This window comes from Alligator mississippiensis, chromosome 9 (assembly GCF_030867095.1).
Source record: "Alligator mississippiensis isolate rAllMis1 chromosome 9, rAllMis1, whole genome shotgun sequence".
Taxonomy (NCBI): domain Eukaryota; kingdom Metazoa; phylum Chordata; order Crocodylia; family Alligatoridae; genus Alligator; species Alligator mississippiensis.
In genome coordinates this window covers 76788482-76816437 of record NC_081832.1, presented here as the reverse complement: position 1 = coordinate 76816437, position 27956 = coordinate 76788482, and the positions used below count along the sequence as shown (strand labels likewise).

The 27956-nt window shown below is 47.3% G+C and overlaps 1 protein-coding gene across 1 annotated transcript in view; it reads right to left on the bottom strand.

Moving 5' to 3' along the window:
* GALNT10 (polypeptide N-acetylgalactosaminyltransferase 10) overlaps positions 1 to 27497 on the bottom strand; it is a 98161-nt gene extending 70664 nt beyond the window's left edge. Inside the window, exon 1 of the mRNA XM_014609916.3 lies at positions 27279 to 27497. Coding sequence (XP_014465402.1) covers positions 27279 to 27413 — 135 coding nt within the window. The 5' untranslated portion in view covers positions 27414 to 27497. The remainder of the gene's footprint in view (positions 1 to 27278) is intronic.
* Between the last annotated feature and the right edge of the window lie 459 nt (positions 27498 to 27956).

Sequence of the window (27956 nt, the reverse complement as noted above, 5' to 3'; positions counted from 1 at the left end):
GCAGCATGGCTCTCACATTCATCGTAATCAATAATGGTTAATAGCTATGGGGGGGGGGGGAGGACAGCCAACTTTCTACCCCAGCTTCGTCCCTTGGCCCATGCTACGAGCATGGCACCAGTGCTAATTTATATGGAAGACACCAGGGCTCCTACCAGGACCCCATTTTGAGAACTATCAAAGATACATTACTGGCAAATTTAATACTTTGCCCAAAATGGGATTAACGTTGAAGGAATTACTGAATTGGAAACCAAATATCCCAGCCAGTGGGGTGAATGCAGCTCGAGCACATCCGACTTCAGGCATCTTTTCAGCCAAGTAAGAGAATACATGAAGGTATCGGAGATCTCATACTTACCAGTTTTCCCCTGCAACTATACGGAGCCAACGTGGACCCTCAAGCCTCCTTGCATCCTCTTTCCTACAACAATACTCATCAATTTCCAATTTTCATTAACTTTTAGATTCATCAAACCGAAAGGTTAAAAGCCATCGACTCCTTAAAACAGAAAAGATGCTTACTTTAAACTAAAGAAAAACCTCACTGCCAACTTGAAAGAAATCAATAAGTGCTTAGTCTTCAGGTGGGAAATGCAGCACGCAGACCTGCTTAATTCAATTCAGATTTAAGAGTCTTGTTGGTTATGGGGGTTGATGCAAACGGCCCCAAAACACTTTTTAGAGGCACTCACTTCAGGGCAGCAAGTCCCCGCCACCATTTTCAGTGGAGACCCAACCGAAGATGAGCTCAATTAAATAACAGGAGCTCCACAGAAGCCGCACGCTCCATTTAAATAATCTTTGCAAGCTTCAGAAAGACCACTGTATGCTAAAGTGGCAACACGCACGGGGTTAAAGCCTTCATTGCTTAATCCTCCGTCCACAGCCAGGAGCGTTTTACTAGTGTCTGGAATAATTTATACAGTGGCTCTAATTATAGGAAGCTAAAACATTTCATCCATGAAGAGAAGAGCACGAAGTGTCTTTTGTACATAGGAAAGACCATAACTCAAGAGAAATAAATTACTTTAGACAAGCCAAGATATCCCATTTAAGCCAGAGGGACAGGAAACTACCCAAAACCCAGTATTTAAAACAAAACCCAACTTCTTTTTCTCCTTGTCTCAGCTAGAGGAAGGATCAGAGATCACTTTTCTGTTGCCGAGTAGAAGAAATAAGCCAAAGTTGGCCCCACTGCTCAGGATCTAGAAGTAGTTGATGTAAATCAATTTTTCTAATCCTTTCTACAAAGGCAGGAAATGTTGATGCTTCTAACTTTATCTTTGTTTTTAAATGCTTTCTAACAAATCCCCTAACTATTACTTGTCCTTGCACAGAAAATATTGAGCGTCGAAGAGGCACATCCTCTCAACAGGGGTTTTTAAGCAACATATAAATGATATTCAGCTTCACTTAAATCCTAATTCTATTGCAGAAGAGCATAACATTAAATATCCACTTCCCACTGCGGTCTTCCTTGGGAAGGCTAGCAGGTGATTTGTGGAAAGTTTTGCACAGCGCATGTTCGGATGCTCTTAGCAATGCACGAAGCAGTCGTATTTGTGCTACGTTAAGGCAGGCATCCTCGGAAGCATCTGGTCACGACGGGAAGAAAACCCAAACTTTTGCAAACTGGTATTTTATTCCAGAGGCAAAAATGACAGCTGGGGGTGGGGGTAAAATTTCTAACTGGCTAATGTTCTTGCTTGTACATCCTTATAATGAAGCATATTTACATAATAGATGTTCTGCTTTGTAGTTTGTTTCCTACCAATGTCACTACTCCTATCGGTGACATCCGCTGTTTTAATTGCAGAACCCAAGATTCGCTACCCAAGAAAGAGCAGATCAGCACAGAAGATGCATAATGTTTTCCTAAGATCCCCACTCCTGCAGTGGTATCTGCATTAGTGTAAGGGTCCCTGTGAACAGGCTTGGGCCTAAAATGCTTTTTCAAGTTGCAGCCCAACTTTAGCAGAATATTTCAAAGTTGTTGTATCGCAATAAATGACAGATTAATAGCAAGCTGTGCACAGGAGCCGATTCAATGCTGCTTTGTTTTTTTCTTTACATTAAGATTATTTAAAGGAGAATTTATTTTCAACACAGTACTTATGAACTGCCGCAGCAATTCTCCCCACCAAGTCAAGAGTTGAGTGCATGGGTTGTTGCAGACTCACTGTTCAGTGCAAGGAGATGGACATAAGGGAAGACAGGGTTTTTTTGCATTCCTGAAGAGAGCAATTAAGCAACCACAGCAAACTGAGAAAGGATTTCTCAGCAACACCACGTGTGCTAAAGGATGGGAGGTGTAGACCTGGGTAAGGACCTGGACAGCACAGATGTCCCAAAGTTCATGCATGCGCTGACATGACCTCCTTGGGTCCAGAAATCGAGCCCACAGTCGGCGCTTGGGTGGGTGTATCAGGTAAAACTATTCCAGATGTGCAAGCTCCTGTCCACTCCCAAATATGTCAGCCTGGCCCTTTAGTAAAGGTACTCCTTACCACGCATCCTGACCTTAAACAAGCACTGTGTCACGGGGGAGAGGAGGAGGAGGATGGAAAATCAACCGCCTCCCTAACGCTCCTGACCAGTGATGCTTGTCATCTGTCCATTATCCATCAACTCTGCTAAACACACACAAAGCATTCATGCAGGCAGTGAGAAGCGACAGCCGGGCTTGCCACTTGTTCTTCATGCCATTCATTTCACTGCAGAGACCGATGTGGACATGAGCCTGTCCAGAACAAAAGCACGTGGACCAAAGCAGAAGGCGGATAGCGCAGGTGGGCTTGTCCCATAAGCAGCAGCCGCCGGGAAAAAAAAAACAAAACCCCAAATGGTATCCTTTAACTTACAACTCCTTACGTTACTCGAACCCTTTTCTGTTATGCTCTTTGGGACATGGCAAGATGTCCAGCCCCGAGCACGCAACTCGGCGCCAACTTTGCTGAAGCAACCCACCACACTGGAAAACTGGACTGTCACAAATAGACAGGCATACACCCAGAAAGCATCAAACCAGCCTTTACATCGTTAATTTGCACTGACAGGAAGTAGCATCTTCTGCTCCTAGACAAGTCAGAAGACTCTGCTTGATTACATTTTCTTTCCCCGGCACTCGTGGATGCCCTCGTTTAGCTGCAACCAATCAGTAGAACATCAATGCTCCGAAAAATAAAAGAAAGAAAGAAAAATCAGCGTGCAGAAACAAACCCTTGCTGTCTCCAAGCATGAAGAGATTTGCTGGAAGGATTATTTCTAAGCCATTTTAAACACCGAGGTGAAGTTGCAAAATCCAAATCATTAGACTGGCATTTGGTTTGATGCACCTCCCTGCCAGAGGGCACAGGCCCTGGTCCTTTGAGACAGCAGTCGGGTCCAGGCTCCTGTTGATGCCCGTTGATTCTTGCCATCTCTAATCCACTTTTTGTACTTGTTCCCCAGTGCCAGACAGACCCCGGGGATCTGGAGGAAAGCAAACTGGCTGATGTTCGAGGGGATCAAGGCCTTGAGGTCTCGGGGTACAGGCAAGGAGTGTGCCAATGCCTGTCAGCTACCTTGTGTTGGAGCAAATTTGTGCAATGCTAGATCACACAGTCATGGAAAATGAGGGTTGGAAGGGATCTCAGGAAGTCATGTAGTCCAACCCCAGGGAGGTGAAGGCTGCTATCAAATCCCACCTTGGTCTTCTCTTCTCCAGACTCAATCAGCCCACTTCTCTCAGCCTCTTCTCACAAGTCCTGTGCCCCAGTCCCTGAACCATTTTTGCTGCCCTCCACTGGACTCTCTCCAACTTGTCCACATCCTTTCTATAGTGGGGGGGCCAAACTGGACACAGTACCCCAGGTGTGGGCTCACCAGTGCAGAATAAGATGCACCTGTGGGTGCAAACCTGCACCTAGATTTGATTCAAGTCCCATATATTTATTTGCAGCCTTCAAGCTCAATCCATATTATGATCTGGCAAGATCCTCCTTATCGTTACACAGATGCTATGAGCTGACCCACGGTGCAGAATAAAGGGGAATAAATCACTTCCCTCAATTTGCTGGCAAGGCAATGCAGCCCAGGATGCCCTTAGCCTTCCTGGCAACCAGGGCACACTGTGGACTCCTATCCAGCTTATTGTCCCCTGTCACCCCCAGGTCCTGACCTAATGTGCATGGATCAAGTACCTACTTTTCTGATAAATACTCATTCATCTGCCTTTCCTGGTCCCTTCTTCCACTGCCAACTGTTCTGCAGCATATAGATAAAATCAGATGCATCAATTATGAACCATTCTTCACTTGGAATCTGAATGCAACAATTCAAGCCGTGTAAACGGTTCTGCAACAAAGGAACGTGGTTCTCATTATTCCCAGCGTGGAAAGCTTGCTTTCCAGAAGACAAATTCAAAATGCCTTGCTACTTACGTGCTGAGAAAAGTTAGCAGATTTGCTAAAGTTTGCCAGAAAGTTCAGGTCAGGGTTTGGGTCATCCTACAGCCTGAAACACTCACCGATCATCAGCACCTTCCCACAAAAATCAGTCATCTCAGAAGCTGTAAGCAGAGCCACGGTAACTTTAATTTACAGGCAAGAGGTATGTAGCAACAGCTGTCCCCAAAGAGCAAAGGGCCACAGAAGGATCCTTTGAACAACAAAAGTCTTGGCGAAGGGCTCTTGCGTTCCCCTGGAGCTAGCAGCTTGGTGCAAAAAGCCTAGTTTTCATCATTTCCTCAGACAACACCGAATGTAACATTTACAGAGCCGTCGGCTTCCAGGAGACATTTGTCAAAGCCCATTTAGAAGTGATAATGCCTAAAACATCTGTGGCTGGTTACAGTACAAAAGGAAAATCAACTTGTCCTGCCCTAGCGCCGTGCCAGGGTTTGAAGGGGGGGGGGGGGGAGGAAAAAAATCAAAACCATATGCCTGATCTTAGTGGAGTCTCAAGTGATCTATATTTTTTAAGGTAACTTATCATTAATTTTTAAAGTCCCACGAATTTGATTCTGCTAATTGGATGTCTTGGCCTTTTTTCTGATAATTTGTAGCTCCCATAAGCCCGGCTAATGTGGATCGTGTATTCAGCCAGCATTCACGCTCCCTCCGGCAAGGAGCCAAAGGACTCGGAGGTTTGCAAAAATGCTACGCGCAGCACAGGTGCCTCCCTAACCCGGCCTCCCATGCCGACTGCTCGGTCGGACACGCGTGTGCGAGGGTCAGACAAATAATTGCTCTGCCGGTTCAGCTGCAACCAAGTTGAAACGGTCAGGTTTTACTGCGCCAGACAAACCGTGCTGTTGCACCTCAAACAGCAAAGCATCAGATCCGAGCTGCGACTCCAGAACAGCGCCTCGACGCCAGGTTACAGGGCAGTCCAGTCGTCCCAGTTTAAATCAACGCGCCTACTGGTGCAGGGACTGGTGAGCTACGGGAGAACAGCAGACTCCCAGCACTTTGGTTAATCTAGACCAGTGGCTCTCAACCTTTCCAGGTTCAAGGCACCCCTTGGAAAATGTTAGCTCTTAGTTTTGATTCGTTTTTTAATTATGGAGAAATAAGACAGCGGTTTTTCTGTTGCAAAGGGCAGAACTGTTTTAACGCCGCGGATTCTTATGTGAAATCGTCGGGTTTCTTTTGAATCGTGTTTGCACACGTAGCCGTGCTAAGCGGGACACCCCACAAAAGGATCTCAAGACACACAGCGTGCTGCATCCCCTGGGTTGAGAATCACTGATCTAGACCCAATGAGGTTTTTTTCTTCCCCCAGCCAAAACGACCTGGGAATTTGGGTCAAATTGGCCATACAGCTTTGGAACACCCCAAACTACATTTGCAATCGTGGCATATGGATTCAGGGTCAGATCCTGTACTGGCTCCTAGCGTATCGATCTCAAAATTAAACAAAAAAAAAAAAGGCTGAAACCTCAGAGTTGAGAGATGCACCTGTAGGGTCAGCTCATAACATCTGTGTAACGATAAGGAGGATCTTGCCAGATCATAATATGGACTGTGCTTGAAGGCTGCAAATAAATATATGGGACTTGAATCAAATCTAGGTGCAGGGTTTCAGCCCCAGACTACGCTGGGTCACCAGCCGAGTCCTGCTTTCTTGCAGCCTTCTGCTGCGGGGTGGGAAACGGGGAGAATAAAAGCCTACTAGAAGCAGTATACCTTCAAGAAACACGCAATTATTTTTTCCAATTATTTTTTACTGCGGCCAAAACAAAGCATGAAATTGCTTCAAGCTTCCCTTCACCTGCCCATTTTCTGCAGGGGCTTCGAGCAGAGGAAAATACCCGTCACAAGCCGCTGTGCAAGACTGGCGGGACAAGGCAAGTCTGGAGAAGTGCATTTCTACCCCGCGGCCTGAACTCTCTGCAGCTTTGCAGATAGCACCTCTCAGAAATTAGGTAATTCGGGATAGAGGCTCATAATGAACAGCAAAATAAGCATACCAACAGACTAAGAAATTAATTCCCTCTCCAAATGAAGGCTGTTTACGAAAGAGATGCTATCAAAGTGAGTGGCAAGAGAGGTCAAGCGCTTATCACAACACGACTCACTCACTTTTCTAAAAAAGCAGAGTTTTCACCAGTTTCAGATGGATCAAAGCACTTGCTTACAGCAGCTGTTAGATAATGAAGTGATGGGCCTCTCTTCTCAGTCCAAAACCCATGTTGGCCCACGCTCAGAGGGACAGCACACAGCAAAGCTCATCAGTTGTATAACATGGACCTTACTTTCATAGTGGCACCCCACGTGGCCAACGGCTCCAGCAGGCCACCCTGGCATTTACTAAAATGCATTGGCATTGGCATGGATGTGCTGGTTCCCTGCCGTGGTGGTTGACCAGATTTCTCCTCTGATCCACAAATATCTATAGGACCCAGAAGAGAAGCACGGTGCAAACTCACAACAGGGGAGCCAACTTCTCCTCTTCGGCCGCTTGACCAAGTGCTGAGCAGCAAAATCAGGAAGGTTATTTGCAAACTCAGGAAGACAAACGCTGCGTTGACTTAACCTTCCACGCACGAGTCTAGTGTCTCTTCATAACCTCAAGAGCTAACAATTAAAAAAAAAGACAGAAGCTTAATTTTGAAGGCCTCTAATGGGCTTCAGCAGGGAAATAGGTTTAATCACCCTGAGCAAATAGCTTTTTCAGACTGTTTGGTTAATGCAAGTCCAGCATATATATTCTATCAAAAGATCCCATCTGCAAAGTCTTTTTGGTTGTACATGTGTTGGTTTAAGACTCGCCATGCCTGAAGAAAGACGCTTGTGCCTGAAAGCTTGCAAAAAACTTTTTTCCCCAACTATTCAGTTGGTTTAATAAGAGATGTCTCATCTCCCCAAAGACGCTCATTTGCAAAGTCTGATGCTCCACAGTGCTCTTAGAAAGGAGGCACGGTTTAGGCTACGTACCCTGCCCAGCCACTTGATCCACATTCAGCCCTCGCAACAAGAGCCTTTTCTCCAGAGGCTTCATAAGAAGTCAAGACAAGCGGATTTCACCTGCTGGGTCCAACTCCATTTACTAGAAAAGGGTACAAGCTAGGTAATGGCTTCCTCATGCTAAGACAATTAGTTCAAACCGTATATGCCTTGGAGTATTTGATGCATGTGCAGGTTGCTTTCTTTGGAGAGAGGGGGAAAAAACCCCTCATAAATACCAGAGAGCGACTTAACGGCAGCATCAGTTCACAAAATGCCGAAGTGCTGCAAGAGGAGAACGCTATAAATTTCACTCCGACTCGATGGCTCTAGCCAACTATTTTGTGGGTTACAGATTTAGCTGGAAAGGAATTTACCACTGGGCTCCCAAGGTCTTCAAGAAATGCTCAGGACATTCCTAATAGCTTAAAATACAAAGTTGAAGAAAACTTTTAATTAAGCAGTCCTGGAAAATATTTGCAGAATCACGTGGAGTCGCGGGGAACGCAGGAAGGCTGCCAAGGAAGTCTCCACATCAGGCGTTCTCAACCTCATTAGACTTGAGGCGCCCCTTGGAAAATACTAGCTCTTCGGTTTTACTCATTTTTTTGACTGTACAAAAAAAGTGATAGAACAAGGTTTTCTGTTGCCAAGACCACAACACGGGAAAATGTTTGATTTCCTCCAGAGCCAGGATTGTACTCAATATTTGCATGCAGAGCAGTGATTTTCAAGCAGGGTGCCACAGCGCTCTGGGGTGCCTTGAGATCCTTTCAAGGGTGCCCTGCAATATTAGCACTGCTACATGTGCAACAGCAATTCACACATTTCAGTGTTAAAAACAATTGGAAGGGTAGCACAGGGCCCAGCACAGGTCATGTTCAACATTCACCCCCTACCCTGGGGGTCTTCCCCTACCCTGGGGGTCTTCAAGAGGAGGTTGGATAGGCATCTAGCTGGGGTCATCTAGACCCAGCACTCTTTCCTGCCTATGCAGGAAGTCGGACTCGATGATCTATTGAGGTCCCTTCCGACCCTAACATCTATGAATCTATGAATCATCTATGAATTCACATCCTTTGCAGATATACCCCATGAAGAAGGCATTACCTACACTATGGCTGCGCAAGGCTTGACTTGCAAGACTCAATTGCTGCTTGCCTGTATACTGAGAAGGTACTAATGCACAGGTCCATTAAAGAAAGCAAGTGAATCGGGGCAAGGAACATCAAGCACCACTAAAATGTTGTATAGCCCCTTTCCTCCAAAAAAAAAGACTGCCTAAGGAAGTCATGGGCTCTCCGTAACTTGGAGGTGTTCAAGAAGAGATTGGGCAGCTACTGGTTGGAGAAGATCTAGCCAAAGTTATATCTATTTTTACCATGGGTATTATTTCCCGTGCTTCTTGGGTTTTGCCAATGGATCCCGCCAGACCCCTCTTTTTCTGCTACAGGTACCAGGGTGTTTTTTAGCCTCCCCAAGAGACATTGCAAGTTGGCTAAAGCTAAGGCTGGGGACTTCATAGACATTAGGGCTGGAAGGGACCTCAGCAGATCAATGAGTCCAGCCCCCCAACTTCAACTGGGGTGTGCTGATTCTCCTGCTAGGAGCAAAGTGGAGGTTCCTGGTTAAAGGATTGTTCCCCTCTGCTCAGGGTCAGACTGACTGGCATATTTAGGGTCAGGAAGGATTTCTACCCCATGCTCATATTGATATGGACTATGGGGGGTTTTTTGCCTTACTCCGTAGCAGAGGATGTGGCCGTCTACCCGGGAACTCTTAAGCATCTACTGAGAATATTTTATAGAAGCAGGACATTGACTGCCGAGGTTTCCCTGCTGTACCTGTGGCAGGTTTGGGTGTTAGGTCTAATGTTGCATCAGGGTTCAGGGTAGTCTCATGTACAATTTAGGTTATGGTTGTATGGGATGATTGGGATAGGGATGATCCTGCCTCAGGCAGGGGGTTGGACTAGATGGCTTTCGGAGGTCCCTTCCAGCCCTACTTCTCTATGGACGATAACTCAAAGCACTTGCTTGCCACATGAGCCAAAAGTAAATCATCCCTTAGTTGAGGCGGCATAGCCTAAATGGCTCTTCCCAGATACAAATGAACTTTCCTTTGACGATTTAGGAACAGGGGTATGCCTCCCTTGAAACGGGAACTGCACAGAGCTATTAGAGACACAGAGATGGTTTATTTGCAGTAGACAAGCCTTCTGCTGAAGTGCTATTTTGTCACATCCTTCAAATTCAGCCTTTAGAAAATGGGCACAGAAGGTCTCTGTAGCAAGGAGATGAGGGTTGAACTGTTTATGCATGCAAGGATCCAAAACAAATGCTAATTTATTGATATTGGGATGCCTTTGCATACACACACGAACCAGAACAGCTTGATGCTGGTAGACTAGGGAATAATACCAACCTGTGCAAGCCAAACAGATTCACCCTTGCCCTACCCAGCCTTATTACTGTGCTCCGGGCAGATCCACCTTCCCCTCCCCATCACCTCTCCGGGAAAAGCAACGCTGGCAAGACAAGAGCTGATGGCAAAGACCCAAGAGCTTGCCGTGCTCCGGTACTCCGATCCCAGCAGTGGCATGGCTCGATGTAGAGGATTTAGCTAAGCTTCTGTCGTTTGACTTTAACTCCTGCTGCAAGCTAAGCTACTTCCTCAAGAGTTCAGTGTTCGAGGAATACAAACCGGCATTTGTGGCTACTGTTTCAGCCTCAATCAATCTTTTTGGAAAGACGTTCTGGAGTTATTTTGCTAAAAGCGTACTGTTTAAGTGCTTCCACCAGTCTGGCTGCAGATCAGAGTAATCTCTCGCGGGCTGGCTGCAAGTTGCGTCTAAGCTGTTTTGCAGACAAGTGGAGAGAAACTTTTTATGGTATAAACTAAAGCCCGCTTAGCTTTCAACTAAACAAAGACACTTCAATGTGGGGAGATGCATGGGCAGCTTTGAGGAGCCACGGGATCTTGTCTTAACCCTAGTCCTCCCTCCCGACCCCGCGGGGTTTATACCACAAGACCTTTGGGACTGGCACTCGGTGTTGTGTAAGGAGTTTAGCACACTTCATGCAGTACGTGGGACTGCTACGAGTGAGTGCTGCCTGCATGCACAAACCTGTTATCTCACAATACTGGATGACAGTTCATTAGATTTAACGACACCCAAATGCCAAGCCATTTCATGGGATCTTCCACATTAGCCACCATCCTCCCTTACAGACGAGGCTGCTATAAAAAGTTTCTCAAGCATGAAATGCTTTGCCTCATTTTGGGAAGCAAGATCTAGGGATAACTACTAGGTCCTCCTCGTGCCGCTCCGAACCCCTGCTGTTGACTGCACGCAGCCGAGCACGGATCCGACAACACACGTGACAAATAAAACACGCTAGGCCTGCAAAGACGGATGAAAGGAGTCCTGAACGCGTGAATTCAGCAGCAACGAACCCGCGTGCAGAACTCGTCCCCGGGCCTCCGTTACTGCAAGCATACGATGAAGTTACCTTCATCCATAAAACAGGGTGGAGGAACGGAGCAAGGATTTTCTTTTCTTCATGCCATGGACATAAGCAAGTCATCCTGAGAAAAAAAATCTAGCTGCCCTTAGAGAAGGGAAATCTCTGACCACTGGACAATGGCCTTGGATTAAGGTGATTTCCCTAATCCAGAAAAAAAAAAATTACCCCTTTTCCATTCCAGGCTAATTCCTCCCTGGGGTAAAACCATGTCCTCTCTCAAGACAGCTCTCTGTTCATGTGCAGTTACTCCAAGTCTTGCAGTCTCACGACTCTCCATCTTGGGGCAACTCTTAGTGCAACTATACGGCCAACCAAGGCCGATGAAATTGCTAATGACTATACACCTACTTGCACTAAGAATGCACCCCAGCAGTTGGTTAACGAACCAGGCACACACAAATGCCCTCATTGTAGTTAATTACCGCTGAAAGAGGAAGGGATGGCTAGGGTGCTTTACTGCTACTCTCCAGATCAAAGCCATTCCCTTCACTTTTCTGCCCAGAACCAGCAGTCTTTGGAGAAGCCACTTATACTTACAGCTCTGTTAAACAGGCGCCGTGCAAGTACAATCAGACCCAACCCTGTGCAAACAGGTTCGGGATGACCCCGATGTCAAGGAGTGCAATAACACTGCAGAAGCCAGGCTGTCATTGCGAAGGTGAGCTTCACAAATGAAGTAAGCTGATAGCCTTCTTACTGCTATCAAGGGGCTACAGATTTAGAAGCCAGCTTCTTTTACAGCTCTAACAAGCTGTGAGGAGGAGGGAATCAGACCCAGGAATCTCATTTCCAGGCCGTGAGAAGATTTAGGCCTGAAGGAATAGCAATGCATCCAAAGGCAGTCTCTATACATCAGACACCGAGAATCCCTAAGATCTTCAAAGCTCTGGGTTCAGTCCCAGAGAAAAATCCACCGTCCCTTTCAAAGGAAACAGCAGCGAACGGGTGACATTATAAAGCCACCTTAGTATATTCCCAGAAAAATCACATTTTTGATACGGGGATCTGCAAGCAACTGGATGCGTAAGGTTCTTTCTAAGGAAACACTACAGGAGAGGAGGATAAACAGATTTCCAGTCAAGTGACTTTGTTAGAAATGTTTTCCACTGACTTAAACATTTTTCCTTACAGCTCTGATCAAGTCTCGTTTGTGCTACAGTAATGCAAATACATTCCTGTGAGGCAGTTCTGTCCCCAGCAAGTTTTGTCCTAATTACTGCAATGCTCAACTCTAACAAGACTATCATTGGCCAGCACACACACAGATTATAGATCTATCTATAGCTATATATAGATCTGTAGATAGATAGAGATAGAGATAGTTCAATCCATTTAAACATTTCTATGGAGGTCTCTCACTTAGAAGCTGTTAAAGCTTTTGTATATGTAAAAGTTTTAGAAAATGTTATAGCTTAGACCAGAATCACAGCAGCCCCTATTTCAAGGCAAAAGTACTAAACTGATAATTTGGATTTAATCGGGAAATCAATTACCTTCTTGCTATGGCCCTCGATAGGAGAAATGCCCATGTTATTGCCCCAAGCAGTACTAACCGTGAGCCCTAACTGCTTTCTGAATTTCAGCTAATAGTTTTGTAAATGGTCTTGAAGCAAGGGTGGAAACTGGGGTCCTCCATCTCCCAAGCCGCTGTCCCAATTGCTGGGCTAACCTTGTGCTGGAAAGGCGGCAGAAGACGACATCTGGAATTTCTTTCTGCACAAGGCCCAGCTTCAACAGGAGAGGAGGCATCTTCCACACCAGATGTGCCAATAGCCAGGAGCTCAGGGCAGGCCCCTGGGAGGTGGAAGATGTGCTCTTCATGCCAGCCAGGCTTCCCTAAACCCAAGGCTCACAACCTAGAGGCATGCGTGTCAATCTGAACCCTGGGATAAGTGGAGCATCCTCCCACCCCTTGCATGTTTTAATGAAACTGGCCACGGCCACTGCATTCAGCATGGAGTTGAATGCAACCGTGTCGGTGTGCATTAGGACTTGCACCCCTCCGATAAGGGCTTAGGGATAGCAAATATCGACTGGCAAGAGGTACCAGCCAGGCAGCTCTGCTTTGGGCAGAGGACTTCCAGTGCTTCAGAAACTTCACTACCCAAGCCAGAGGTGCTTAGTTAGATACTTTAATTACCTATGGGGATAGAGCAGGGGTGTTAAGACTGCACTTCTGGATTGAGGAAGAAGGTAGGTGCCTAAACACAACCCCTTTTTTGAGCCTACCCCCTATATTCGAGGCCTTCCGATTCAGTCCAGTCGAAACAGCTGAAGTGTGCAAACGATAAATGGATGCAGAAGGCAAGGAACAAAGCTCCACAGAAAACCTGGCTTTATGGTAGAGGGTAATTAAGGGAAATTTATACGCTACGCAGAAAAAAGTTAAATTGGGAGATGTCCGATCAAGTTAAACCTAAACCGACTTGCAAAAGACATTCAGAGAGAGCCTTTAATACACATTACTCCTGGCCTATTTTAAAAGCAAATGGAAAAGGCACTGCATGCCTTATTTTATATTTTGTCCATTCAGCTTTTCACTGCGCAGCTATATTTCTCCCATTTTATCCTGCAGTGCTGGTCTCACTAATCACCAACATATGTTCCAGCATGGAGCATTTCCTCTGGCAAGCTTTAAAAAGAAGTGGTGTCACCGAGTAATGTAAGCATTGGCAAACACGGTCTGTCAGTTTTAGTTTTAACTACTATAAAAATAGTCCTCACTGCATTAGGCAGGATAATTCATACCCTCTAGAAATCATCTTGAAATCAAGTTTCTTATTTGTTGTGTTTGTTTTGCTCTTTTTCGTTTCTGGAGAGCAGGTTTACATTTGTATCTTGTGTTTAATATTCTCGGGTTAAGCTAACATTTGAGTTTTCATGCAAGGCTATTGACAGTTCCCAGTAATGTGTAATTACAGTGCTGCTGCTATTTCCCCTCTGTGCACCAGATGTGGTAGCCTCTCAGATATCTTCCTCCCTATTCTAGACCATCACAATGAAAGCCATAAGCACTTCTCCCATCCCCAAAACCCAAGAAATCCATTCACCGGTGGCCATCAAGCTTTTCATGGATTACCCTGCACTGATAACATCCTCAGTGGGGATAAAAAAAGGAGAGTCTTGGAGAAGTTTCCAATTTTATCTTGGTTCCTTGCTCAATTTTTGTGATGTTTTTTCTCTTTGGATTCAGCTATTGCAAATCTGTATTTGCGGGGATTCTGCATGTCTTCCTTCCAGGGGATCCTGGGGCAATGAAGATCAAAGAGAGTGCAGTTAGATTAACTCGAGTTTGCTTTACTAAATCCTGCATATATATCCCCATTTGGAAACCGAGGACTGGAACCTGAAGAGAGGGAGTCATCTGAGGAAGGGCATGGGGCTCTCTCAGGTCTCTGCCAGGAAGTTTAGACGAGCAAATGCACCCCTTGGCTGACTCCACAGCCAACAGGTTTGGGATCTTGGGGGTAGTTGTCTCCTGAGCTCGGTGAAATGGTTGTCAGAGATCTGTACAATGCCTGACCAAGGACCCTGAGGATTAGCTTAGGTGATGAAGTACATGGTTCAGCCTGCTTGGGAGTACCCAAAAGGGGAGAAGAGGAATTGGTTCTTCATCGGCTAATAGATGGGGACGGTCAAATATACAATAAGGAACACCAAAGGGTCTGCTAATGGACTGGTTTGGACAGGGATGACCCCGTCTCAAAAAGGTCCTACTTCTCTATGAGTCTATGAAACCGAGGCTTGGGGTAAACTGAATTTTAAGCTGATACCCAAATGGGAACACTCACTTTGCAGCTCAAACGAGAGTAGTCACGACAGGGAGCAAGACAAGGACCAAAGAGTAGGAAGAGCATGGCAGTCGTCTGCATACGCTACCTCCTCAACCTTGCATCGGATAGCACCTCCTTGAAGGACCGCACGCACGCCACGAGAAACCTGCTAGAAATGCTGGAGAGCGCAGGAACCGTTCTTCCAATTCCCGCGGCGGGAGAGAAGGAAGTGCGCTTCGCCCTTTGGTTTTGCCACGAAACCTAGCACTCCCAGTGAACAGCACCAAGGAAATCTTCACCCCGTAGTCTGAAGACCTTCTTCGCTACCGGCCTGCTGCCAAACCCCATGGGGAGGCTCGAGCCAGAGGCAGTCTCAGCTAGAAGAGACTTCAGAGGGGGGGAAAAATAAAAAAGTTGAGCCCGAGCACAGCAATTCCAACATGAACAGAGCATTGCAAGCCGACCGAGGCAGAAGCGGGGAGGGGATCTGCTGGAATACACAAAAATGCAGATGAAAACCTAACCTTACCTTGCAAAAGCAGGGGACACCTGCACTGAAGAACAGGAATTGGGAGCAAGAAGGGGGTTTCATATAATAAAAGATATCAGATTTACCCAGAGAACCATGTCTGCGTATGTCCTTAGACCAACGCGGCTACAACCTACACCACTGAGAGCTCAAAAGAGAATTTAAAGGGTGGTTGAGACTGTATTTTTCTACATTTTAATACCCCTGCTTTAGAGGCAGAGGACAGGCAAAGCTCTGACAACAGAACAGTTACATCCTCAGCACTTGAGCAAAAAAAACCCTCCAGGTCTCATTGTATGCACTTGGTCCCAGATATTGTATAACAAAGTTATAATTACTGGGAAATACTATCATTGGGTAGGTTCTGACTACACCTACAAGGAAGAAATCACAGCCAGTGCTTAGCGAAAATTAATGTTTTGAACTACAAAAGCGTAAGTATATGCTCAGCTGAGCACAGAACGGGCTCCTTTACACGCATCGCTCCAACAGAGATACGCTTAAGCCATAATTTAACAGCTCCCTCCGCAAGGAGCACAGACTGGTATAATTAATCCAGATTCTGTAAAGCGCTGGGTTTATCTACCCAGTAGTGTTAGCGAGGGGGTGGGGAGTGAAGAAAGATTGTGCACAATGTGTTTGCACTTTAAAAAAAAAAAAAAAAAAATCACACCACCACGTTTCCCCAGCTTTATAGGGCGTTTTTCTATAGCTTAAATTGCTCATGCTGAAAACTGCTTTATGAAACTCTGTCTATTCCTCAGCGTGCCCTAAAATCCTGAAGCATTAACGGGCTTCGATGATTCAAGGAAGAATTGGAAAGGCTGCAAGCAGGAACATAACTTCCTCCTTGCAGGCTGACCTGTCCCTCCAGCCTCCTTCGAAGGAACGGTCGTGAATCAACAGCGGCTGTGGGAAAACAGCCCTCCACAGAACCATAATAGTCTACAATGAATAGTTATGTGCAGGTATCAATTCTGTCCTGGGATCTTGAATCGCATATGCTTGACGCCCGGCGGACAGCTTGCAAAGGAAAGCATTGCTTCAAATTTATTCTCACTGATGGCGATTGGGAGACCGGGCCCAAAACGTACTCAGCGGAGCATTAAGACTGATGCTTCATGGTGGAAGAAAAGGCAAAGAGACGTCCTGGCTTTTTGCCTATGCTTGTTGAGGGTCGGGATGTAGCTGCTGCTTGTTGGAAGACTTTTGGAGGGGAGGAGAGAGAAGATAACCTGCTATGTACAACAAGACATTTCCTTGAGAAGAGACTGGCCTTTCCTGGGACTTGGCCAACGTGGACAGTTCAGCTTCAAAGACAATATAAAGTCAAAGACCTTCTGCCATGTTACAGGTAATAACTTTGCCTGAAAATCTTGATAGCAGAGGAGCAGGTCTTGCTTTAAGAACTTGATATTTGGATTCCTTCCCTGTGCCCCCCACCCAAAAGCCAAAATTGTTGCTTTTATTTCCTGCAATCCAGGAAAATGCAGGCTGTTAAATGAAGGGAGACTCTTCCAAAGGGAAACAAGGATTAAAGCCAACCAGAGCATGTGTGGTATGGCAGGACATATGACTGCTGGGATCAGATCCCATTGAACACCCATTTTAACAGCTGCCAGTGTCCTTAGCAAGATTTGCACTAGATACAAGGATTGCATCTCTACATTTCACATGGGAATTCACTCCATTTTGACATGAACAATTTAGAGAACAGCTGAATTTTCCATATATATATTTTTTTTTCTTTAAAAAGAAACATAAACCTTGTTCTGCAAAAATTAGTATAAGACGCTCTATTGAAGTGTTGCTCTGGCAGGCTCACTGGACTGGAAGACGGGCCAAAGACAACGTGGCTCAAGCAACAGTTCAGGGCATGCCCTTGAGCGAAATTACAGGTGAGTCACTGGAGTTTCTGCTATGAAATGTATGGGAATTCAGGATCTGAAGTCCATGCACCCCGGTCTCTCATTAAAAGGAAACAGTCGTGGAAATGGAGCCAAGTTAAGCAGGTATCAGGGATGTGTTCTGCTTAACAAGGATGGACATTATTATTCACAGCTTTCAAACTTTCTTTTCCATCCCAGTAGCACGGTCAAAAGCCAGGTAAGCACTGTATTAGACTGGAAGAGGAGGAATCAGGCTTCCTAAAAATAAAGGGAGAACACCTCAATCTTGGATGCATTTTTGCTCGGGAGTCCAGCCCCAAAACCCTCCTTACTCCACTCTTCGCTTGCTCTTTTGCACTGAACCGAGACAGCAGCGGAGTGAGCTCGTCCGCATGGGAAAGCTGCGCCAATCTCACTTAAACCAGCTGGAATAATCCATTTAAATGAGTGTGAACCCGTGTGCAGGTTCTGACTTAGGTTTAACCTTATGCCAGATTAATTTAAGCCTGTTCCCAGAGAGTAACTAAACCAAACACTAAACTTACTCTGACGTGAACTGAGCGCCGCACCTCCTTATCTACGGCAGTTTCAAATTCCACCTTTCATTAAACTGCTACAACTTTGGGCTGACAAGGTCAAGGCCACCGCTTACAGTTATTTGAGACTACCTGGAGGGAAGCACAGATCTGTGTGATACTATGAACCGCTGCTCTGGGTTCGAGTAAGCAGACACCAGACACCTGAAAACTGCAGGCCAGCACAAATAAAAAGGTGAGCGGTATCAACTGTCTCATCATTTGTCTCCATGCTCAAGTAGAGGGGACGTAGTTACCTAACCCTACCTAGATAATCGCTGAAGGGGTAAGGGAAAAAAGTTGCACTTCTGTTACCGAGATGGAGGATAACAACAATTCAGCAGCACCTTTGATACCAAAATGAATCTATCCTCCGGGGAGCGGCGGCATGAAGAAGCTGTGTACACACTGCTGCGGCTGTAGTTAGAAATCTTCAGTAATGCCAGACTGAAAGTTGCCCTGCGTGTATGCTCCAGATACTTCCTTTTAATGCTGAGATGGAGACTGGAGCAAGAGGAAAACATGAGAGAAAGGAGCAAAGAGGAGCAATGTCACGGGCTTCACAGCTTTTGCTCCTCTGCAAAAAGAGCAAGGGATTTAAAAGCTGAATTCTGCACACCTTTGTTCCTAAAAGGCAGGGCAGAGGAGCTAATAGCTTTGGCAGGGATCTTACACCCGTACACTTGTAATAAGGGGCACGCTCTCTGCACTGGGAGGTTACACACCATGTTAAGACTTTAGCAACCTGCATCACTAGCACAACCCGTACAAGTGGTTCTGGTCAAGTTACTTTTCTACCCAAGCCCATCTGAAAAGGGAGAAAAAAAACCCTTTGGTTCTCCAGTGGCCCATTGTACTATACATCGATTTACTTATCTCCTGCTTTCGACACTCATTTGTCAACCCTTTTTAATGCAACAAAGGAAGTTTAGTCCAACAATGCACCCATAATGTGATACCCAGTACACCCTACACTTCACAAACCTGGATAGATAGACATGCCTTTTCTTATAACTTATCCGTGATCTAGCCAGGGTAACATAAGAAATGCAAGAGATCCCACTAAGAGTGTCTGTTACGCAGACGGAGAAGTACTCCGACACGGAGAAGGAGCTATGCATTGAATACAGCAAAGCAAGCGACACTTCCTACTCATTGGGCTCTTGGCAGTCCAAGCAGGCTTACCAGATTTGGAGGTAACACTGCAGGTTGCCTCTTAAGGCTTTCATTTATTTAATGAAAAAGCCTAGAGGAAATTCATGCCCAAGAGACGAGATGAAAGACCACCCGAGCAAAGAGCAAAAAGATTTGCAGCTGCAGAGAAAAACCTCTATTATCTTCCACTAGGATAATACTGCATTGTATTAAATATTATACACTCTAAAGCGCCCAAGGTGTTAGTGTGGTGATATATTTATCATCTTGCAATGACTCTTTATCCACCTGCTCTGTTCACAGGTAATAATTCCTACCTCAAACCCCGCTAACACGCCCTGGGAGCTACAAGTCAAACCGGAGCTTCTTGCATATTATTTCCTGTAACGTGGGGTGTGGGCCAAATTATACCCGCAGAGAGCCTCCATGCAGCTCAGTTGTATTGGACGATTTTGAAGTCATTGAACCTGGGTGCTGATCTACGTACCAAGGTGGCTGCAAAGGATCTGCCGTGCTCGCAGAACGGGAAGGCAACGGACAAACAAATGCAGTTGCTGGAGTCGGATAACTTGCTCCTTCTGCATATTCAGAGACAGCTCTGTTGCAGAAGTGCATTACCCACCATTGTCACATAAATTAAGCAATTTCAGAGACATTATTACACCCAATATTACTTCCCCTCCCCCCCATTGCACAAGTGGGATGAGCAGATTTGCAAAACCAGCACTGTAGGAAGAGAAGAAGTAGAGAAGCAGAACTAAGGTGACCAAAGAGGACACAAAAAGCAATGAAGTGACTCGAGCTAGTACATTCAAACCGTGCCAGTTTACTCAGAAAACCAAGCCAAGCCCTTTCCACGTAATCAAGGAGACCAGCCAAGGTCTTACTTCCCATTGTCCAGAACTTATCACACAGCCACATAAACATTTAAATACTTTATTTGCAGAAGGATGGAGGTATATTAGCACGTGGGCCAAACTGCGAGTGAAAAGCGAGCAGGATTGCCTGGTTTAGATGTACTCTAATAAAACTGTGCGTTAGCATTTAAGAAGATGGTGGAAAACGTTGAATTAAGTCAGAGCAGGGCTGTTTTCAACACGGTTTTGTGCATAGCCGAGTTGTTTATATCCTGGCCTTTCCATCTGAAATGCTTCAAACTGACTGAACCTTATGCAATATATAATTCTGCTTCTACTGACATATTGGGCACACTGTTACTATGCAACATCTCTTGCTAAAATTCAAGTTTCTGAAAGGACTCGAAGGCTACCTGTCTGTGCTGCCTTTGCAAGCTACAGAGAAAGGTTATGCAAAAGCAAGAAGAATAAAGAGCGCTTGTGCAAGGGACTGCCATTCACGGGGTAAATGCAACCACTTTGGCTTTCAGGTCACACAGTTTCTACGCGACTCACCTCAAGACAAAGGTGAAGTCCTGAAGTTTATTTGGACAAGAGCCCTGGTAACATCCAGTGCCATGTCAGAATATTTCCATTGTGATGCACATAACTAAGTACAACTATCAAGGAGGGGAAGGTAATAAATTGTAGCTGCAAATCCTGCAGGAAAGATTTGGCATCAAGTTCTTTACGTGAGTCTAGCAGATACCATAAACTAAGCATTGTCATGGATGGTAAGGAGCATCCAATTAGGGACCGTTCATTCACCTAAATGGGTTGATAAACTATCTAGGAAGAGGATTTATAACTCCAGCTGCATATAAATCTTATTGACTGTCAACATCTGATCCATATTCATAGGAAAACTGGAAAAGCAAACGGCTCTTAAACCGACTCCTGGACCACATGGGTTTCACTAACAGGATGCAGAAAGCAGTCCAGATGTTTCACGCCAGAACAATTTCACAGCCTTAAAAAAAGACCTGCCTTTGGCAAAATGAAGAGCGGTAGCCCTTGCAGTCCTGGGAACCAGCACGCAGGGTGGGTTGGGGGGGGCTCAAACCAGGCATATGGCAAGCTGCAGAAGCACCAGGTCTGTGGCAGAGGGAAGGACGGTCTCAGCCTAGACACCTTTATGCTGTGTGAGCCCCAAGAGACAGCCCATTTGTTCTCTTATCTCTTATCTCAGCAGGACTGTTCCTGCCAAGAGCAGCATTACCAGCCCTGGTAGGAAGGGCCTGGATACCAGCCAGGTTCAACTCCTCACCCCACCCCAGCTCTGTCGGAAACTCTACTTCTGGCCTAGCCACGGTAGATGGTTTAGCTCCTCTGGATGTGGACGACTCCTCTGCAGCCTCACCGATAGCCCCACGTTTGCCCACCGAGACTTAACCTTGCAGCAACAAGGAAAAGCTTCTTTCGTTAGTCAGCAAAGATGCTCCATCCAATTTAACAAGCCTGGGCCCAAAACGACCTTCCCTGTTCCGCCCTCCGCTTCCACAGCCCCACAAGTACCAGATCTCTGCGGGATCAGCCCACGCCGAAAGCGAGTCGTCCTTATAACAGGTTTGCTCGGAGGTAGCACTTGCTCAGAAAGCATGCTGTAAACAAAAAGACACTTGGTACTTTAAGGTAAGGTTTTCAAACCCTGAGTTACGAAGGTGCCTGCTAGCCAGAGGGACTGAAGACGTAGCTGGCCGCGTTAATCTGAGGTCCGGTAGAAGGTAGGGTATAACTGCACCTTAGAGATGAAAAGTAAAAATATATTTACTGCATCAGATGCTGTAAAGAAGCCAAGAGGGAATTTCAGCAAGGTCTAAAATCAGCCCAACGGCAGAGGAAGAAACACCAAGGTGCTTCCCAGCCTCTACAAGACAGCTCTTTCTTAGGGAACCAACAGGACTCTAGTACACTAGTACCCAACCTTTGGGCCGTGCGCTGGAGGAGTGGTGCAGGGTCAGCCCATGGGCCGGAAACTATGCGAGGTCAGTCTGTGGGTGCAATCCCATATGCTGGCCCAGCCCTGTGCACCAAATGCACCCATGTACTGACCCGTCTCCGTGCACCGGGACCTAGTTGTGGAGCGAGCTCATGAGCTAGGGTGACCCAGTGTGATCTAGCACACAGGGCAACGTTATCCAGCCTGCAAGGCTCCCCAGATATTATATATATATATTATATAGATATATTATTATAAATATGAGTCCAGATATTTGGCGCAGGGGAGTGGAAATTAAAGTTGCTACGGCTTTCCCAGCACCAAGTTACTAGACCCAGGGGAAGCCCTGCAGGCGAGACGTCACGGTGCCGTGGCTGGAGCTTGAGCACCACTGCTTTAACAAGTTCAAGATCGTAGTCACAGTCTGCAGACTCCTCCAAGATCATCCACTGCTAGTCAGGACGCAGCTCTCTGTGGTTATCTTGTGCTCCGGCTTCTGGTTTTTCAGGTCCTCTTCTTCACGACTAGCTCTCCCCAGCGGCAGTGACATTTCTTGACAGTTTTGCAGGAGCCCAGAGGGGGGAAGAGCAGAGCCTGGTTCATTTCTACCACCGACCTGAACAGCAGCATCGCGGTCTGGCTACGGACACAGGGAGATGGCACAGTAATGCGTCCCATTCAGTTCACATTCAGAAGGACATCATTGCCACTATACAACTTAAAACTTCTCTTCTCCCACAGCCTACAGCTCGCAATCTCAAACTCCTGGGGAAAAGCGCTTTACTTTCAATGATGTTTCGATTAACTCATTTATAAAAGTCCTGACAAACTAGCTGAAAGTGGATGCATCTTGCTTTACTCTTTCAAGCTAACAGCAGAGGGCACCACTCTGAAAAATCACCTGTGTGATTTATGTAGTTTTATCACATGCCGCTGAATTCATAGACTACATGTTATAGCTACAGCCAGCTAAAAGGCTGCTCTCTAAAGTGTACACAAAAGCAGATAATAGAAGCTACAGAGACTGCAGGGTAGCCAGTTTGCAATCATCATCCTATTTGGCCAATCTGAATACGAATTTTACAAAGCGAGTTTTCATGCCCCGAACCCCACCCCAAACTAAAGAATATAAAATCAGAAAGGAAAAGTCGGTGTTTAAAAAAAACAAACCCACGTTCCCTCCATATGCGACAGATCTGGTATCTTAAAGAAGTGCAAGTAGGTTCCCCAGCTGGGACCTTTCGAGAATGGGTTCTTGGCCAGCTTCTACCCAGTGTACGTGAGCAGGCCACAAAGCCAAGCGGGTAATAAGGAGAGATTACTGCACCCCAGGTCACAAGCACTCCTAATCGACCCTGGGCACCATCAGCAGTACCCCCTCTTTGCTGCTTAGGATAGGAAGCCCCAACTCAAATTGCTGGCTTGCACATTTGGCCAGCAGGTCACGAGTCTGGAAACAATGGTGTCCCCACTAGAGGAGAACTTCAATCATTTGCACTAGTCAGGGCAGACCCAGCGTGCAGCAGCAGTGGCAGATTAGCAAGTGCTGAAGAAAGTCTTCAGGGCACCATCAAGAGCGCAGGTGGGTACCCTGACAGCCCCAACGTAGCAGCACAGAAAAGTGTGGCTCTGCTGCAGCAACAGGCAGTCTACAAATGCAAGCGAGAGAGTGGGGGAGTCAATGGTACTTTGCATTTAGCAGGTATACACACACATCAACTCCCCTGCCCCCCCATCTGCATCCCTGTTTCTGCCAACTACAGCATTTCACTTAATATTTGTATTTGCAACTTTTTTGCCTTAAGCAAAGACTTACACATTTTGCCGTGCAGGTGCCCTGAGATTTGCATGAGAGTTTATTTCTAAAGTTAGCTGCTAGAGCAGGAACGCAGCGGAGCTAGCGTGCCGTTTGGTTATCGGCAGAAGTGCTGGAACACCTGTAGGCTGAGGAGTCCCTGCACGCCGCTGTTACAGGTGCTGAGGTATACACTGATTTTATAATATCTAACAAGCAATTATACCAACGTAATGGCGCAAGGATGCTTCTGAGCAAGCAGTCGTAGAACGACTCGTAACATCAATGTCTCTAGTGACATCTGCAAAGCCCACGACTTCTTACGGCTTTGTTCTTCCACAGAAAATAATAAAAAACCTTCACATTCACTGCTCCAAAGCACAAACCCAACAGCAAAAATAAAGAACGCCAGCAGATCTAATCCGCATTATTAAATCAATACCTTCTTTTCAGCCAGCCTTATGTTTCACCTGCGCATGCAAATATGCAAGCGATTAGCTGTCTAGGCATTTAGGTGGAAACAATTTAACATAATCTTTCCTAGAACATATTTACATGGCCTGTGATTGCTTAATTTACTGATGCATTTGTCTCAGGCACTAGAAAGATTAAATAGGGTAAAATCCCCTGTACGGATTGGTTGCCCTTCTAGAGGTAACATGAAGCACAAAGATGAAACCCAGATGCGTCCCTATTATGATTTAAAGTTAAAAATCACTGGTGTTGCATCTTTGTTCTAGGAATTGCTTTTTATATTTTTAATCCGACCACTGCCGAGAAGGTTTTTCTTCCGTGCCATTATTTTGAAAGATGGAAAATTACTTAGTGAAGGCGATGTTTAAATAATAAAAAAAAAGGGAACGAGACGAGGCAGAAGTTTTATTGAACAGTTCAATTTCCACATCATATCAAAAGAGTGTTTCAGATTCCACAAAGCCTTTAGACCAGATCAGCCGCCACAGAGACAAAAATCAATCCTGGAAATGGGCAAATAACCTTTTTTGCCCCACTGTCTAGCCTACCGGATCTTTAGGACCACCGTCTTCTACAAGATTATAATTAGAAGTCGTGCTCTTAAATTCCTTGCCCTGGCTCCAGGAAGAGACGGCACTGGATAATACCAGGACGATTATCTGATTTACAAGCTGGAAGATGATAAATCAAGACAAAAAAAACCATGAATGCTTATCAAACCTGATAAGAAGAGGCCAAAACTGGCAAGTCTGAGGAGGTACCCTGGTCCAATAAAACTTCCTAATCAGCTAGGGGACACATCTGTGACAAGCATAAAACATTGCTTTTGTTTTAAATCCCTTTCACTTGAAGTTATTTCTTCCTAGAGAACCAGCTTTATCCTCATGGACAATTCTTCCCCCCTCCTTATAGCTGGAGCAATCAACTCCTTAAGGCCTGATTCTGCCAAAACGGACATCTTCCCCCAACTTGACTCCGACTTTCCCCATGGGAGTCAACAGAGCGATGAGAATATAATACAGATGCTTGCAGGACAGAGCACATACTCCATCCTCCCTATAAACCCTCACCACTCTTGGATTTGATTTAAACCACAAACATATTTCCAATTACGGTATATACGGCAAGATAGATTATGTAGCCTTTGCCCTCCCTCCGCGTGCAGGATTTTCCCTTCTGTTTTTTCTGCCTTAAAAAAAGAAAAAAAAGAAAAAAAGAAAGAGAGACTGATTTACAGGAATTAAAAATAAATGAAGCCAGCCACAGATTATGATCGTGAGCAATGTGGGACAGGGAAAATGGGTTTTCTGTTAGATAAAATGACAAGCCTGCTGTGGGCACTACTATTCGGCAGTTACCGAGATGTCCCAGGGCCTGTCAACACTAGTGCTAAAACCATTCCTCTCCTCCACAGCACGCCATCCAAGCTAAAGGCGAGGCTAAATTTAGTGACATTTGTCAGAAAAATAAGCGTAAAAAGATTAGCAGGAGGAGAATGCAAAGCATCAACTCCACTGCTCAGTCCAGGGAGCACAGAAGTCTTGCAATGAGAAAAACTGAATGACACAGGACAGAGGAAGGAACTGAAAGGACTTATTGCTAGTCCAACGCTGAACCATGCTAGAGATGATTTTGAAAGGCCAAAATAAAAAGCCACCTTAATTGGCACTGTCTTTTCAGCCTCTGAAGACTTAACTCTGGTTAACTCTTATGTTCCAGGAAGGACCTATGAAGACTTCCCTGAGGATCAAGGCAAACCTTGCCTTCTCCAAGGGGTGACAGGATCTCACATTACACCGCTCCGCAGATGATGCGAAGCTGTAGAGCAAGGGCCGGAGTTTATCAGTGCTCAGCAAAACAGAGTCAGGACATGCAACAGAAACACAAGTGATAAGGCAGCAGCGGTGCTAAGCACTCCAGACATGAAATATTCATTGGGTATCATCCTAAAAAACCCCTCAGGGCTGCTTGCAAAGTCCCTACACATGCACATGCCACGGGGCACTGGCTACAGGCCCCGACACAGACAGCCCCACCTCACTAGCAGCTGGGAACAGTCCCGGGGCCACGACTGCAACCAGCCCTTGCCCCCACCCAGCTGGATGCTCTGGTCTGCAACCAGCTTCCTTTTGGACTGCTCTCGCCTGCTTGCACGGCCCCGCGAGCAAGTCTCCCGGGACGCAAGGACTGAGACCCCGTTGAAGGATGGAGGACGGAGTTGAAGCGGCTCTGTACAGGGGGGAACCCCCGGTGACAGCACGCAGAGACATCCGGGGCTCTGACCCACCGTTGAGCCACAGCCAGAACGGGAGAGGAGAGAAAGCCAGGAGGGAGCTTCAGGCAGGGGGTAGACAGTTTAACGGGGGGGCTTGGGGACCCACAAAGGAGCACCAACTTCCACCTTCGCCTTCCCCATAGGGGTGATGGAGCTTGGAGAGGGGCATCGGGGACCTCTCAGACAGGCCCCGGAGACCTTCTCTGCTCCCCCAGCCCCAGGGACGGCTGGAGGCAGGGGGCACAGGGCCCACCAGCAAGCTCCCACGTCCCTAGAGGAAGTGAGGGATGGGGGGGCCCGTGGCAGGCAGGTTGGGGGGCAGCTTCTCTGTCCTCGTTCCCACAAGCAAAGCACAAGGAAAGAGGGCACGGTCCGTCTCCTTGCCAGCCTCAGCTGGAGGTAGGGGGGGGATAATTAATTGTCCATCACCCTCATGCAGAAAAAGGGCTGCACCCCATGGGCACCGCAGGCCCTCGCAACCCGGGCACCGCGTGCAGCCCCCTCCCTGCCAGGGCAGCTCCCTCTGCCCCCTCCCCACACACACACACACCCCCCCCCCCCATCCCCACAGGGGCCGTGTGCCTCCCCTCCCAGCACCTCCCATAGGGACAGCAGCCGTCCCCCTCCCCCTACACCCTGCACCCCCCAGCCCTACAGAGGCAGCTCCTGCCCCCTCCCCATACATCTCCCATCCCCTACAGGAGCAGCTTCCCCCCAGGACACCTATCCCCTATAGGGGCAGCTCTACAGGGACACAGCCCCCCCCTTCTCCCCTACAGGGGCACATCCCCAACCCCCCCTAATTGGGGCACGTCCTTCCTCACCTACAGAAAGCGCTACCCCCCTCACCCCTTATAGGAGCAGCTTCCCCCCCACCCTCTATCACCTATAGGGACAGCTGCCGCCCCGTCCCCTACGGTGGGTGTGCACCTACACCCTGCCATCCTCTCTCGGGGTGCTCTGCGGGCTGCTGCTCCCACCCTATAGGGGTCTCCATAGGGGCCAGACCCCCCGTGCTCACCTGCGCGGGGCTGGCGGCGCCGTGGGGCGGGCGCTGGTCGCGGGCGAGGGACCACAGCCCCACGTTGGGCAGGAAGACGAGGGCGGCCAGCGCCAGCCCCAGCGCCTGCAGCAGCCGCTTCTGCTTCCGCCGCATCGGGCCGGGCCGGCCGGGCTGGGCCGGGGGCGCGCGGGGGGGGCCGGCGGCCGGATGGAACTTCGAACGCGGCAACAACGGGCGGACGCGGCACTTCCGCTCCGGGGGGCGGGGCCGCCCGCCCCTCCCCCAGCCCCGCCCACTCCCCCGCGGCGCGGGCCCGCCCCGCCCCGCCCCGCAGGTGTGCACGGGCGGCGTGCAGGCGTGCAAATGGGCTAGGCGGGCACGGGGAAAATAGGGCAGGGGGCGAGTCGTGCAACAGAAGAGTGCAGAGCGAGGGAGGGGGGGTGGTGAGAAAGAGCAGTGGTGCCAATGGGTTTGGTGTGCAAGGGGGAATAGGGCAAAAGGGGGAGTCGTGCAAAGGGAAGAGAGGGGGAGTTGGATCGGTTCGCTGTCGTGCGCAAGGCTAGTTATGTGAAGGCAGCGGTAGTACAAATGGTTGCTTGCACGTGGGTGGAAGGGATCCGTCATGCAAGAGGAACAAGCGTGCAATGACTTAGTGGGGCAAGGGGACCGGTAGTGCAAAGGATTCGCTGCAGAAGA